This window comes from Tyto alba, unplaced genomic scaffold (genome assembly GCF_018691265.1).
Source record: "Tyto alba isolate M040663 unplaced genomic scaffold, T.alba_DEE_v4.0 Super-Scaffold_2, whole genome shotgun sequence".
NCBI lineage: Eukaryota > Metazoa > Chordata > Aves > Strigiformes > Tytonidae > Tyto > Tyto alba.
Window position 1 is genome coordinate 982765 of NW_024881282.1, and position 13775 is coordinate 996539.

Here is a 13775-nt window from a genome sequence, read left to right on the forward strand (position 1 = left end):
GGCTTCAAAAAAATAGGTGTAAGTCCACTGTTTCTGACAGGACAGCATTCTGCGTTAGTCTGGACTCCAGCCTCAAGGAGTGTGGAGCAGGGGTAGTACCATTTTATTTGTGCCCTCCTTGACTGGGGCTAGCAGCTAGAGGCTGTCAATGATGATTGTGTCCCCTTGGACACAGCTTGGAGCATCTTTTTTCTGGCTGCAGTTTCTCTCAGCCTAGTTTCACCGTGGACATATTGTCTAGGTGCTGCTTCTGCTTGACCCAAAGTAGCAACAGGATGGACCTTGTGTGACCTGGACCCACACAGCCAGTCCTCCGAGCAGGGCAGAAGGAGGGAGGACTTGCTTGCAAGGTCTTAAACCCTGCCATTGCCCTGCTCGTGAAGGCTGGGCAAGGACCAAAGAGCCTGGGGTCATTAGGCCCCACTTCTGCCCACTGACAGTGGCAGCAGTGGCTGGAAGCCACAATGGGTCAGGATACCACGGTGCCAGCCTTTAGACAAACACGTATATGGGAAAAGCTAGAGGTAAATCAGAGGGGCCAGGAGGAGAAGAAGAAGGGCAAGTGGCCCCATGCAAGCAATAGGACAGCCAGGACTCTCTAGAGATGTGTCCTCTGGAAAGCACTGACCACAGCATTGATTTAAAGCCTGACTGTAGATAAAAGGTTCTGAAAGTTTTTCCCCAAACAAATACAACAAAATTAGGTGATGCTTAAAAACTGCAGTGTGCACAGTTTTATGATCGAACAGATGGCAGCAAAATCCCAACCTTTCTGTCACTGTTGCAGGGAACTAAAGTCAGGAACCAAGATGTATCTTGGCCCACCTGTGCCATGTCAACTGCCAACCGATCCAACACCAACTCTTCGCCTTTTCTTCTGACAGGCATTCCTGGCCTGGAAGCTCTCCACGTGTGGCTTTCCATCCCATTCTGCTTTACATACATCATTAGCTTGCTGGGAAATAGCACGGTCCTTCTTGCTGTGAGGCTGGAAAAAAGCCTCCATGAACCTATGTACTATTTCATTTCCATGTTGGCTGTCATTGACCTCACCTTCTCAACGGCTGTAGTTCCCAAAATGCTGGGTATATTCTGGTTGGACTTAAAGGACATTGGTTTTGAGGCCTGCTTCGTCCAGATGTTCTTCATCCACACATTCACTGCGGTAGAGTCAGGGGTGCTCCTGGCAATGTCCTTTGACCGGTATATAGCCATCTGCAAACCCCTGAGGTACCCCACCATCCTAACAAACTCCAGGACCGTGCAGATAGGACTGCTGGCTCTGGCCAGGGGAGCCGGTGTCATGGCACCACTAATGCACCTCCTCACCAGCTTACCCTACTGCAAAACCAGAGTCATCCCTCATTCCTACTGCGAGCACATGGCCGTGGTGGAGCTGGCCTGCGCCGACCCGTCGGTCAGCAACCTCTACAGCCTCACCGTGGCAACACTACTGGTGGGGACAGACTCTGTCTTCATCACCTTCTCCTATGGTATGATTCTCAGGTCTGTGATGAGGCTGCCATCCCAAAAGGCTCGTCTTAAGGCCCTTAGGACCTGCGGGTCCCACATTTCCGTCATCCTGGTCTTTTATATAGGTGGCCTACTCTCCATGTACCTGCAAATGTTCTCGTTTGGCTTGGCACCCCACGTCCAAGTCCTGGTGGCTGATTTCTATCTGACGGTCCCTCCCATGCTCAACCCCCTCATTTATGGCATAAAGATGAAGCAGATCCAGGAAGGGATCTTCAAACTTCTGGGGCAGTTGGCAGGACTCACTGTCTCACAAGCTGATAAAGACAGGTCAGATGCTGAGAGAGGGAGGTAACACCAGAAAATAATTTATCCCATCCTAGAATAGGTGTGAAATTAAGTGCGATGAATTATTCCCCATCAGGGAGTAATACGCATCAGCTGGAAAATCTGCATATTAACCGTGGCTATGAATGTTTAGGTTAGACATGTTAAAAAAAAAAAAAAGTCTACCAGGAAGGTGTTTAGCACTTGAACAGGTTCCCTGGGAAGGAGGCACTCCACCACTGGCGAGTCTTAGACAAGCATCGTGCTGATCCTGCTGCTGGGCAGGAGACAGGGCCACCTCCCCAGGCTCCTGGGCACTGGGCACAGCCAGGGCTTGGACAACCCCCCTGGGAGTTAATGGTCAGGGTGGGACTGAGCCTGGGAGCATTTTGCTGCACGGAGAAGGACAGAGCACGGGGTGCTCCCAGCTGGTATGAAAAACCTTCCATATGCTTTCTTACAAACTGGTGATGTTCCTCATCACTTCCTTGGTCAGCAAGGCAAACGGGGGGTTGTCACCGCTCAGGACCAGCACCGCCGTCGGTGATGGTGTTGTACAACGTGCTCCTGCCATCGGGGCCTCAAGAGATGCTTCTGCCTTCGTTAAACTCTGCCAGAGATCCAGGCATGGCTTTGCTTAGGGGGACTCTGAGGGAGTAAAGGACTCAAAATTAAATGTGAACTTTTCTGTCTCTCCTTCCTGCTCTCTGCATCAAGAACATCTGCAGGATGATTTTTCCACAAATAAAAGTTACAAACCTCAAAACTTCAGTGCCAACAGAAACCACAGGTGAGCTCTCAGCCTGTCACGTCCCACACACAGAACTGCTCAAGCGGTGTGAGTGACAGCAAACTTTACCCCTGTGCCCAGCCATGCATCCTTGCCAGCACTCATCTAAGCCACCAAAATGTCTAAAAGGGGAAAAAAAAAATCACAAGATATTATGAACTTGACCCAGAGCCACTGGCTCAGGACACCACTGGAAAGAGCCTGGCTCCAGCCTCTCTGCACCCTCCCTTGGGGTATTTATGGACTTGAATAGGCTCCCCCTGAGCCACCTCCCCTCCCCATCTCTCAGGCTTTCCTCATAGCAGACATATTCCTGCCCCTGAGGCATCTTGCAGCCCCTGGTCACACTCTCTCCAGTATGCCCATGTCGTTCTCGGGGTACCCACCCCCCTGGGCTGGAAGTCAGGGCAGGGAGCAGAATGAAGCCCCCCGTAATCCAAGGGGAAATGGTTAGAGACCTGCTACAGCACCGAGACACGCACAGGTCTGGGGGATCCACCCAGGGGTGCTGGGGGAGCTGGGGCAAGTGCTCACCAAGCCCCGTCCCCATCATTTACCGGCAGCCCTGGCTCAGCGGGGAGGTCCCGGGTGACGGGAGGTCGGCAAATGTGACGCCCAGCTACGAGAAGGGCTGGAAGGGGGATCCGGGGAACCACGGGCCTGGCCGCCTGACCTCGGTGCCGGGGAAGGTGACGGAGCAGATCCTCTCGAGTGCCATCACACGGCACGTACGGGACAACCAGGCGATCCGGGCCGGTCAGCACGGGTTTGTGAAAGGCAGGTCCTGCCTGACTGACCTGATCTTCCGGGACAAGGCGACCCACTTGGTGGGTGAGGGAAAGGCTCGGGATGTTGCTTACCTGGACTTGTGTAAAGCCTTTCACATCGTTTCCCACAGCATTCCCCTGGAGTCACCGGCTGCTCGTGGCTTGGACGGGTGCGCTCTTTGCTGGGTAAAAACTGGCTGGATGGCCGTGCCCAAAGGGCGGCGGGGAACGGCGTTAAATCCAGTCGGCAGCCGGTCACGAGTGGTGTCCCCCGGGGCTCGGAACCGGGGCCGGTTCTGCTTAATATCTGCATCAACAGTCCGGATGAGGGGACCGAGGGCACCCTCGGCAAGCCTGCAGGTGACACGAAGTTGGGCGGGAGAGTTGATCTGTTCGAGGGCAGGGAGGCTCTGCAGAGGGACCTGGACGGGCTGGATCGATGGGCCGAGGCCGATTGTGTGAGGTTCAAGGCTCGGGGCCGGGTCCTGCACTTGGGGCACAACAACCCCACGCAGCGCTACGGGCTCGGGGCAGAGCGGCTGGAAAGCTGCCCAGGGGAAAAGGAGCTGGGGGTGTTGGTCAACAGTCGGCTGAATATGAGCCAGCAGTGTGCCCAGGTGGCCAAGGAGGCCAACAGCATCCTGGCTTGTGTCAGCAAGAGTGTGGCCAGCAGGACTAGGGAAGGGATCGTCCCCCTGTCCTCAGCACTGGGGAGGCTGCACCTCCAACACTGGGCTCAGTTTTGGGCCCCTCACTCCCAGAAAGACCTGGAGGTGCTGGAGCGTGTCCAGAGGAGGCAACGGAGCTGGGGAAGGGTCTGGAGCACAAGTGCTGTGAGGAGCAGCTGAGGGAACTGAGGGGGTTCAGCCTGGAGAAAAGGAGGCTGAGGGGAGACCTGATCGCTCTCTACAACGACCTGGAAGGAGGTTGGAATGAGGTGGGGGTCGGTCTCTTCTCCCAAGCACCAAGAGATAGGACGAGAGGAAACGGCCTCACATTGTGTCAGGGGAGTTTTAGATTGGCTATTAGGAAAAATTTCTTCCCCAGAAAGGTCATCAAGCATTGGAACAGACTGCCCAGGGAAGTGATTGAGTCACCATCCCTGGAGGGATTTAAAACATGTGTAGACATGGCACTTAGGGACATGATTTAGTGGTGGGCTTGGCAGTGCTGTTAGTGGTTGGACTTGATGATCTTAAAGATCTTTTCCAATCTAAAAGATTCTATGATTCTATGTCTCTCTCGTACATCATGGGACCCAGCACTCCAGGTATGGCCTCTCCAGTGCTGAGCAGAGGGGCCGTATCATGTCCCTTGACCTGCTGGCAACGATCCTCCTGATGCAGCCCAGGACACCACTGGCCACCTTTGCTCATGGTCAACTCGGTGTCCAGCAGTACCCCCAGGCCATTCTCTGCAAAGCCGTGTTCCAGCTGGGTGGCCCCAGCCTGTGCTGGTGCCTGGGGTGGTTCCACCATCCTGGCCAGGACTTTGCATTTCTCCTGGTTGAGCTTCATGAGGTTCCTGTTGGCCCATTTCTCCATCCCATCGAGGTCCCTCTGGACACCAGCACACCCATGGGCTGAACCAGCCACTCCTCCACGTACTTGATAAGTACAAGCCCAGCAAGGCTGGGCCTGGCTGAGCAGGCATCCTACCAGTGATGGTCAGGATGTGTCCCCAGTAAAAACTGCCACAGACTCATCTGTGAGCAGCACTGGGCTTCGTGGCGCGAGGGATCTGCTCTCTGCCCACGGCAGACATAAACCCAACGATAAAACAGCGCTGGGGGTACAAGTGCCGACAGGTTGGGGGGTCCTGGCTGTTGGCGAGTTTGGGGGACAGCAGTTGCCCCAGCACCACGCGAAGGTGGAGGAGAGCCCAGTTTGCTAACGAAGCAGATGCTTTGCTCTGCCCTCACATGGATGGCTCAGTCCAAGGGGTCCCCAAGGGACAGGCTGACCCCGACCCCGGCACCGGTGGCAAATGCCACCCCGCTGCACCCGGGGGCTGGGGGTGTCCCTGTCACCGAGGAGCCCCAAGGAAAGAGGCACCTTCCCTTGTTTACCTGTGGCAGCAGATAGATGCATCACGGCTCAGTAATTAGCCTCAGGACACTTCCAGCTATTAGCCATAGCTCACTTGCTAATTTTTAATCTCTCCTCTGGGTGCCGTGTCCAAAGCAAACAACAGTTTAACCCTCTGAGTGCTGGGCAAGGGTAGGCACCTGCCAGCCAGGCAGCGGCTGGGGGGGCCACACAGAAACCTGCGCTGGCCACGGGCCCCTGAAAGGGCTGGTGGGTTTGGGCAGCAATAGCCAACCCCAGGTGCCAGGCCAGCACCCCCAAACCACCACGGCACCTCGCGGTGGGGATGGTGGGTCAGCGGCAGCTCCCTGGGCCACGCTCGGGTGCGGTGGCCGTGCACAGACCGGGCTGCGGGACGGCCCTGGGGCGCTGGAGGAGCGTGCCCAAATTACAGGGGTTTGGCCCATACCGCCCCTGGCAAGTCCAGCACTTGTGGGGGGTGGGGGGGGCTGCCCGTGGCCCCGGCTCCGGCGCAGACCCCGGCTCCCACCCATCCTCCTGCCTGCACCAACACAGAACCTGCACCAGCCCTTCCCAGCAGAGCCCATGCCCCAGCCTCACGCCACTCTCAGAATTAATGCATATTTTAATCCCAGCTAAATTAACGCTCTTCAGCAGCATTTCCTTAAGTACAACCCTTCCTTAGGATCTGCAGCACAAAAGGCCCCTTTTGGGAACATCACCCAAATTGAACCCCCAGCAGCGGGTACTGGGGGGTGCCACTGGAACAGATTTTTCTCATTTTATCAGGGCATTTTCAGCCCTTAAAAATGTCCCAGCCCTGGGGTTGGGTTTGGAGGAGGGTGGCCTTGATTTTTACAGATCTCTGAAAAGTTGTTTGCACTTGACTGCTGTTCTTCGTACCAGGCAGCGGCTCCGCGGACCCCAGGGAGCTGCACACAGTCTGCGGTCGCCCCGAGCGTGGGGTGCTGGAACAAACACACACACACACACCCCCAGCACCAGGAGGGAGCCTGGGGGTCCCCACGGGACACCCCGGGAGAGTCCCAGAGCAGGCACCGGGGGACAGCGAGGCACAGCTCCCAAAACACGCCGAAGGGACAGAGGGGTCCCAGTGCCACCAGTGCCCCCGTGCGGGAGCGGGGGGGGGGGGATGTGGAAAGCAGCTAATTAAAGGGGCGGGGGGAGGTCTGGAAAGAAGGAGCAGGCTCCTGCAGCTGCGTCTGTCCCCGCAGTGTGGTGACCGAGGGGACGTGGGGACTGTCACCTCATCCCAGTGTCACCAGCCCCAGCTCCAGCCCAGGGACTGGTGCAGCATCATCAGGCACAGACCCGCCTGGCAGCCAAGGAGGGGTGGGGGGGGGGCCCTCCTGGGGCGGTGCGGTAATTACCAGCCAGCTCGTTAGCGCTAATTGGGCTGCTCCCAGGAAGGCAGCCTGATGGGAGAAAAAAAAAAAATAAAAATAAAATAAACAAAGTTCAATTGTTTTTAACTTTAACTTGTTTGAAAGTCCAGGGAAGAAAATAAGCCAGAGGGCCCGAGAGATGTGGGGGGGCACAGCTGGCTGTGTCACCTCCCGTGGCGTGGGGACACTGCACAGGACCCGCGGGCAGGATCCGGCCCGGGCCCTGGGGCTCCGGGGGCTTAGTCCCACCGGGACCCCTAACAAATATCACATCTGGCCCTGCTGCGGAGGGGCCAGGGGGGCCCGAGGCAGGGACAGGGCCAAGCCCAAGGCCACCAAATGCTGGGGGTGGCCCCACATCTGTCCCCAGGACTCCCATTTTTGGGGGTGCTCGTGCCCTAGAGCCGTGCCAGCGGTGCACAAACTGGGGAGGTGCTGGAGGGGGGAGGGATCCCCAGCCTGGGGTGGTGGCACTGGGACATGTGTGCCTGGGGTGTGAGGGGCCAGACATGGGGACAGCCATGGGGACAGCCGTGGGGACAGCCGTGGGGACAGCCATGGGGACAGCTGTGGGGACAGCTGTGGGGACAGTTGTGGGGACAGCCATGGGGACAGCTGTGGGGACAGCCGTGGGGACAGCCGTGGGGACAGTTGTGAGGACAGCCATGGGGACAGATGTGGGGACAGCCGTGGGGACAGTTGTGGGGACAGCCGTGGGGACAGCCGTGAGGACAGCCGTGGGGACAGTTGTGGGGACAGCTGTGGGGACAGCTGTGGGGACAGTTGTGGGGACAGCCATGGGGACAGCCGTGGGGACAGCCGTGGGGACAGCCGTGGGGACAGTTGTGAGGACAGCCATGGGGACAGATGTGGGGACAGCCGTGGGGACAGTTGTGGGGACAGCCGTGGGGACAGCCGTGAGGACAGCCGTGGGGACAGTTGTGGGGACAGCTGTGGGGACAGCTGTGGGGACAGCCGTGGGGACAGCCATGAGGACAGCCGTGGGGACAGCTGTGGGGACAGCTGTGGGGACAGCCGTGGGGGCTCTCCTGGCTGCACAGGACACGAGGTGGCCCCGAAAGCAGCTCCCCAGCAAATCCTCCAGCGTGTGCCCCTGAACCCCAAGTGCTGGCCCCACCAGGACAGCGCTGCCCCAGGGACCGCTCAGCACCCCTGCAATGCAGAAAGCACCCTGCACCCTTCATCCTGCACCCTGCTCCTTGCACCCTGCATCACTCATCCTGCACCACTCATCCTGCACCCTGCTCCTTGCACCCTGCACCACTCATCCTGCACCCCTCACCGTCATCCTACACCCTGCAACCCTACATTCTGAACCCCTCACCCTGCTCCCTGCACCCTGCACCCCTCACCCTGCTCCCTGCACCTTACACCCTGCACCCTTCACCCTGCACCCCTCACCCTGCACCCTTCACCCTGCACCCCTCACCCTGCTCCCTGCACCCTTCACCCCTCACCCCTCACCCAGCACCCTGCACCCTGCACCCCTCATCCTGCACCCTGCACCCTGCACCCCTCACCCAGCATCCTGCACCCCTCATCCTGCACCCTGCACCCCTCACCCTTCACCCCTCATCCCTCACCCTGCACCCCTCACCCAGCACCCTGCCCCCCCAGGATTCTGCTGCCTCGGTGTTCCTTCAGGAGCACAGTCAGAAGATGCCTGCCGCACTGGTCTGGACTGGGATGGGGATGTCCTGCACTCCCCTGCCCTGTCCCCAGCTGCCCTTCCACCAGCTCCAGCATCCCAGGGTCTCTGCCAGCTGGGCCAGGGTCAGGTCCCCGCAGGAACCAGGTCCAGGGTGGGCTTCCTCGGGCCGAGGGGGTGGCAGGGGCTGAGCACCTTGGTGACAGGTCCCTTGGCCACCTCTCCCTCCCGCTCCCAGCCCAGCCGCTGGACTGGGACAAGCCCACCAGGTAAGGGGTGGCCGAGGGGACCGGACTGGTGTGGCAGTGGCCAGGGGGAGAATCCGGACTGGAAAACAGGAAAACACCCTCATCCTGCCTCCCCCGGCGGGGCTGCGGGGGGGGGCCCTGCTCAGCACCCACGGGTGCTTTGCCGGTGACTGTCCCCAGAGGGTCCCACGGTGCTGCAGCGGGCCCAGCCTGGCCAGGAGCGGGGGCTGGCGGGGGACCCTGTGGGGCAACGGGCAGCAGCAGAGATGGGGGGGACCCACCGGGACACCGACACCCCCGCGGGTCCTGCACAGCCCTCATGGCTGGGGTGACACGGGCCCCGGGTGTCGGAGCCACCTGCATGGCTGGGACCATGCCCTGAAGCCCCCTCCATACCGGGACGGTGACCCAGCTGGTGCCACAGCGTCAGCCCCCCCCCAATATGTCACTCCTCTTGCAGAGCCCCACCGCGGGCAGTGCCAGTTCCCCCCCCACCCGGGACGTGTCCCCCTCCCCGCTGCTCCCCGGGTGGGCTAGCCCTGTCCCGCCACCAGCCATTCCGGGGGGACCAAAATAACGGGATGTGTCCCCACAACCTGCTCCCCCTGCGCCGGGCTCTGGGGACACGGCGGTGGCACCGAGCGTGGAGCGCGAGTGGCATCTCCTGGCTGGAAGGCAGCACTGCCACCCCCCAAACTGCCACCTCCCAAACGGCCACCCTCCAAACTGCCACCTCCCCAACTGCCACCCCCTGCACTGCCACCCTCCAAACTGCCACCTCCCCAACTGCCACCCCCCGAACTGCCACCCCCTGCACTGCCACCCCCCAAACTGCCACCCGCCAAACTGCCACCCCCCAAACTGCCACCCCCTGCACTGCCACCCCCTGCACTGCCACCCCCTGCACTGCCACCCCCCGCACTGCCACCCCCTGCACTGCCACCCCCTGCACTGTCACCACCTCTCTGCACTGCCACCCCCCAAACTGCCACCCCCCGAACTGCCACCCCCCGAACTGCCACCCCCTGCACTGCCACCCCCTGCACTGTCACCACCTCTCTGCACTGCCACCCCCCCTGCATCCCTACCACCCCCTGCCACCCCCCCCTGCACCGCCACCACCTTCCAGCCCAGTCCCCAAACCACCCTCCCCAGCCCCCTGGGTGGGCACAAGGGCTGCGCCGCTGTCCCCAGGCACGTGCCACCGCCGAAGGGGGACGGGACAGCAGCTGGAACCCGGGACCCTCTTTGTCAAGCGGCTTTTCAACACTCCGCTGGACATTTCAGTTCGGTCTGCCCCCCGGCCCTGCTCCATGGGGTGCAGGGGCTGCACAGGGGAGCGGAGGCTGGGTGTCATGCCCAGGGACGGACAGGCAGGCGGTGGCAGAGGATGTCACCAACCTGCTGCCGTTCCTGCCCGGGCGCTGAGCTGCACTGCAAAAACGGGGCGACCCTGCAGCCCCCCATGGCCCGATGGGGCAGCCTGCAAGAGGCACAGAGGGGAAGGGCAGAGCCCCAACAGCCCCACAGCCATCCCGTGGGTCCCAGCACCCCCTGCCCCCCTTCCCTGGGAGGAGGGACTGCAGCTCCCCTCGCAGCCCCCTATCCCCCGCTCCCACCCAAGTCTCTCCCCCACCCCATTTCTTACCAGTCCCCCCTCTCCCGGCACGCACTGCGGGATGAGACCACCCCAAGGACAGCCCCGCTCTCCCCAGCCCGCAGCCCAGCAAGGTGGGGGGGGTGTCACTGTCCACCCGGCCCCTGCCCACGGAGACACCCCCCAGCACAAAACAGCTTCAGCCCCGGCTGAAAGCAAAGCATGAGGACGTCCCGCTGTGAGCAGGGCAGAGCATCCCCCGCTCCTGGGAGCTGCCAGGTCCCCAGCGAGGGCACAGCACCATAAACTGCCCTCGGGCACCAGTACAAGGGTGTTGGCCTGGGCTTCTCCAGCTGGGAACTGGCTCTGACGCTGCTCGAGTAACACCCGGGCTGGGTTTCCTGAGCTCTCCTCCAACCCAAGCCCATGCGTTAAGCTCTCTTGGCCTTCAAAAGGGTTGTGTCCAACCTGCCTGTGGCAACCCTGGACCCCAGTACCGCAGCCGGGACCCCGTCAGGGGCTGCCCAGTGCATGCCAAGAGCCCGTAGCCTGGAGGGCAGGGCTGCGTGTCCAGGAGGAGCCTTTCCTGCTGCTGCTTGGCAGCCTTGGCTCCCAGGTCTCCCTAGGTCTGGCTAGCATCAGCCCAAGGGGGCCCAGCCCGTGACTGGGGCTTCGGATGCTCCCACCAGCCGGTGACAATCACGCCGCACCCCATCACCAGAGGCAAACCTCGGTAAGATGCTTCGTGTTGTGCTTTTTCTACCTGCCCTGTGGCCAAGGCTCTTCCCAGCCCTACGTGCGACAGCGTGCGCGGTTAAACGCAAACCCCGCAAGAAGTGATGTAAAGAAAGAGGGTGAAGGAGCGGCCGCAGCTTCCACGGAAACCCAGAGCCAGCTCACGGGATTCGGATTTCAAGTGCCAGTCGAGAGCCATTCCCCGAAGGTGACGGTGACCGGTATCGGGTGGTGGGAGGCAGCAACCTGCGCAGCGTGGCCCAGTCCCGCTCAGAGGGGCTGGTGGGAGCCGGGTGCCCGCCCCGAGCAAAGGGTGGGGAGGTCACGGGGTGTAGGACAGCACCTGAGCCAGGCACCCAAACGGGGAGACGCTGTCAAAATCCCACGTGGGGGCTGCACAGCAATTTTGGAGGGTGGCAGCAGCGCGCAGAGGATGAAGAGCAGAGGAGAAGAGAGACCTGTGGGCCAAGGAGCCCCTCTTCCACCTGGACAGCCCCAGGCAGCGGTGGACATCTCCGGGAGGATCCAGGGAGAGGGAGCAACCTCTGGTGGCTCTTTCATTTCGATGTCCCCTCTTGGGGGGCTGTGAGACTGCAGCACTCGGACCCAGAAAACAAAGCAAACGGACAAACTCCCAAACCTGGGCTATATGTAAGTGTCTCCTGTATGGATTCGATGTGTACATGCTCATCCTGCAGCCTTTCCCCACGCACCCTCCTGTCCTCTCTCCTGCCAGCCTGTTCCCAGCCACTGTGCCGGGATTTCCCTCATTCAAGGCAGGAAAGGGAGGCAGCAGCAGCAGCACGATCACAAAGGCATCACTTTATTTGGGATGGGGACAGAGCAATGACCCCAGGGATGATCCTGCCCGGGGCGTTGCAGCCTGGTGCTGCACGGCCAGGACCAGCGAGGTGAGAGATGCCAGAGGAGCATCACATCTGCTCCACCGCCCAGGATGCTCACAGAGCTCTGCAGGGCTGGTCCACGGCCAGGAACTCTTCGCCCCGGCCATCACACAGATCAAGGGAGCAATACTTACTAATCTCGTGAAACCATCATCGAGGAAGCTAATGAGTTTGCCTGCCTCGGAGGGAACAGCAACAGCAGGAACAGAAATCACTGATGTCTTGTTCTTTCCAGTGTCATGGCCCCGGGGCCCTGCAGCCTGGGGGGCTGCCTGGGGGGGAGCGGGGTCTCAGGGCAGGCAGATTGCCTGCGTGGGGAGGGTTCCTCTGCTCGGGAACTCCTCATCCTGGGCCAGGAGGAGTCCCAGGCCCCAAGCCTTGCACAGCTGCCGGCACACATCCCAAAAACCAGGCTGGAACAGCCTTGGGAGACCATTGGGTCAGTCGCTCTTCCCCAGCACTGAGCCAGCTACACTGATGCTCCTCGTGCCTGATGGGGTTGAGTTTGTTCTTTAAAAATTTTGCAGGTGTTTTGAGGAGATCCCATCTCTTTGGAGTGTACCTCTCCTTGCTGTTAAAAGCTTTTCCTGGTCTCTCTGCAACAGCTTCTTAAGTGCACGATGACTGGTTTTGCATCTTACCTCAGTCCTCTCTGTACCAGATATCACCAGACCCTTCAGCCTTTCCTTCTGGCCACCTTTTCCAGACCCTTGATGATTGTTGTCCCTTTCCCGGCTCACACTGTGCACTGCTGGTCTTCCCCTGAGATCCCCCCACGGGACGCTCCTCGTGCTGCCAGGCCAGCCCACGGGGCGTGCAGCCGGGTGGGAACACGTCCCCATGCCGTGCACCTCCCAAACCACCTCGCATCAGAGTTTGTTTAACACAATCTACTCACCAGCTGCTCAGGGCCCCCCCCGATGACCTGCTGGTCTTTGCAGTGTGGCCCTGATGGCACTCTCTTGCCAGGGAGGGAAACCCAGTTACCCAGGGCTGATGAAACACCAGCGCTTCCCAGCTTCCAGATTTTGGGCCAGATCCCTCTCACCCAATGCAAACACGAAGAGAAATCAGACGGTCAGTTCAAAGCCGTTCCCTACAGCGGGTGATCAGATACCGTGTCCCCAAAGGATCTAAAGGTGCTTCTCAATCTGCCCGTGACATGGGAGCAATGGCTGGCTTCTCAACCACAGCGCTCAGCCAAACACCTCCCTTTGCTCTGCAGCATTACCAGAAATTTTACCACATCCATCACTTAGTGAGAATATTTGCTTTGGTTTATATTAATCTCAAAATATTTTTGCAATTTATTTGGTTTGGGTTTTTTTTTTTTTTTACCTCAGCCTTCACCCTGCAGTCAGGAATCTTTCCTAAAAACTTTGGCTTTTTCTTTCTAGTTTTATTAATCTCGTAATTAGCATTCATACTGACTACTCCCTAACTATCCTCTATTGTGTAATAGATGGAGGGGTGCTTATAAATCCCCTGCCAAACCAGGATTTGATTTTTGCCCAAGCTGTGCTCCTCTGTGAGTCATCTAGTAAATGACTTCTGGCTTGAAGAGAAGGATAGCTAGATTTGAGTGGAAATGGGGTAAAACACATCAAGGGTCGACTCAAAGGGGAGGGAGACGTCAGTCCAGCTGGCTCTGGTAACTCCTGGCCATGGGACCAGACCAGCCCGGACCCCGGTAAAGCCCTGGATGTCCCCAGGACAGCTCAGGAGATGGTGACCAGGAATCAGCAGAGGAGCAAGGACCAGGAGAGACGGCATCAGGCAGCACCGACATGGGACCAGCCCCGGGGAGCGC

General features: G+C 59.6%; 1 protein-coding gene across 1 annotated transcript; it reads left to right on the plus strand.

Moving 5' to 3' along the window:
• Window positions 1-832: 832 nt before the first annotated feature.
• Window positions 833-1828, plus strand: LOC104356336 (olfactory receptor 52K2). Its single transcript, XM_009976054.3, has one exon. It carries the CDS (start codon window positions 833-835, stop codon window positions 1826-1828), a length of 996 nt encoding a protein of 331 aa, XP_009974356.2.
• The last annotated feature ends 11947 nt before the right edge of the window (window positions 1829-13775 follow it).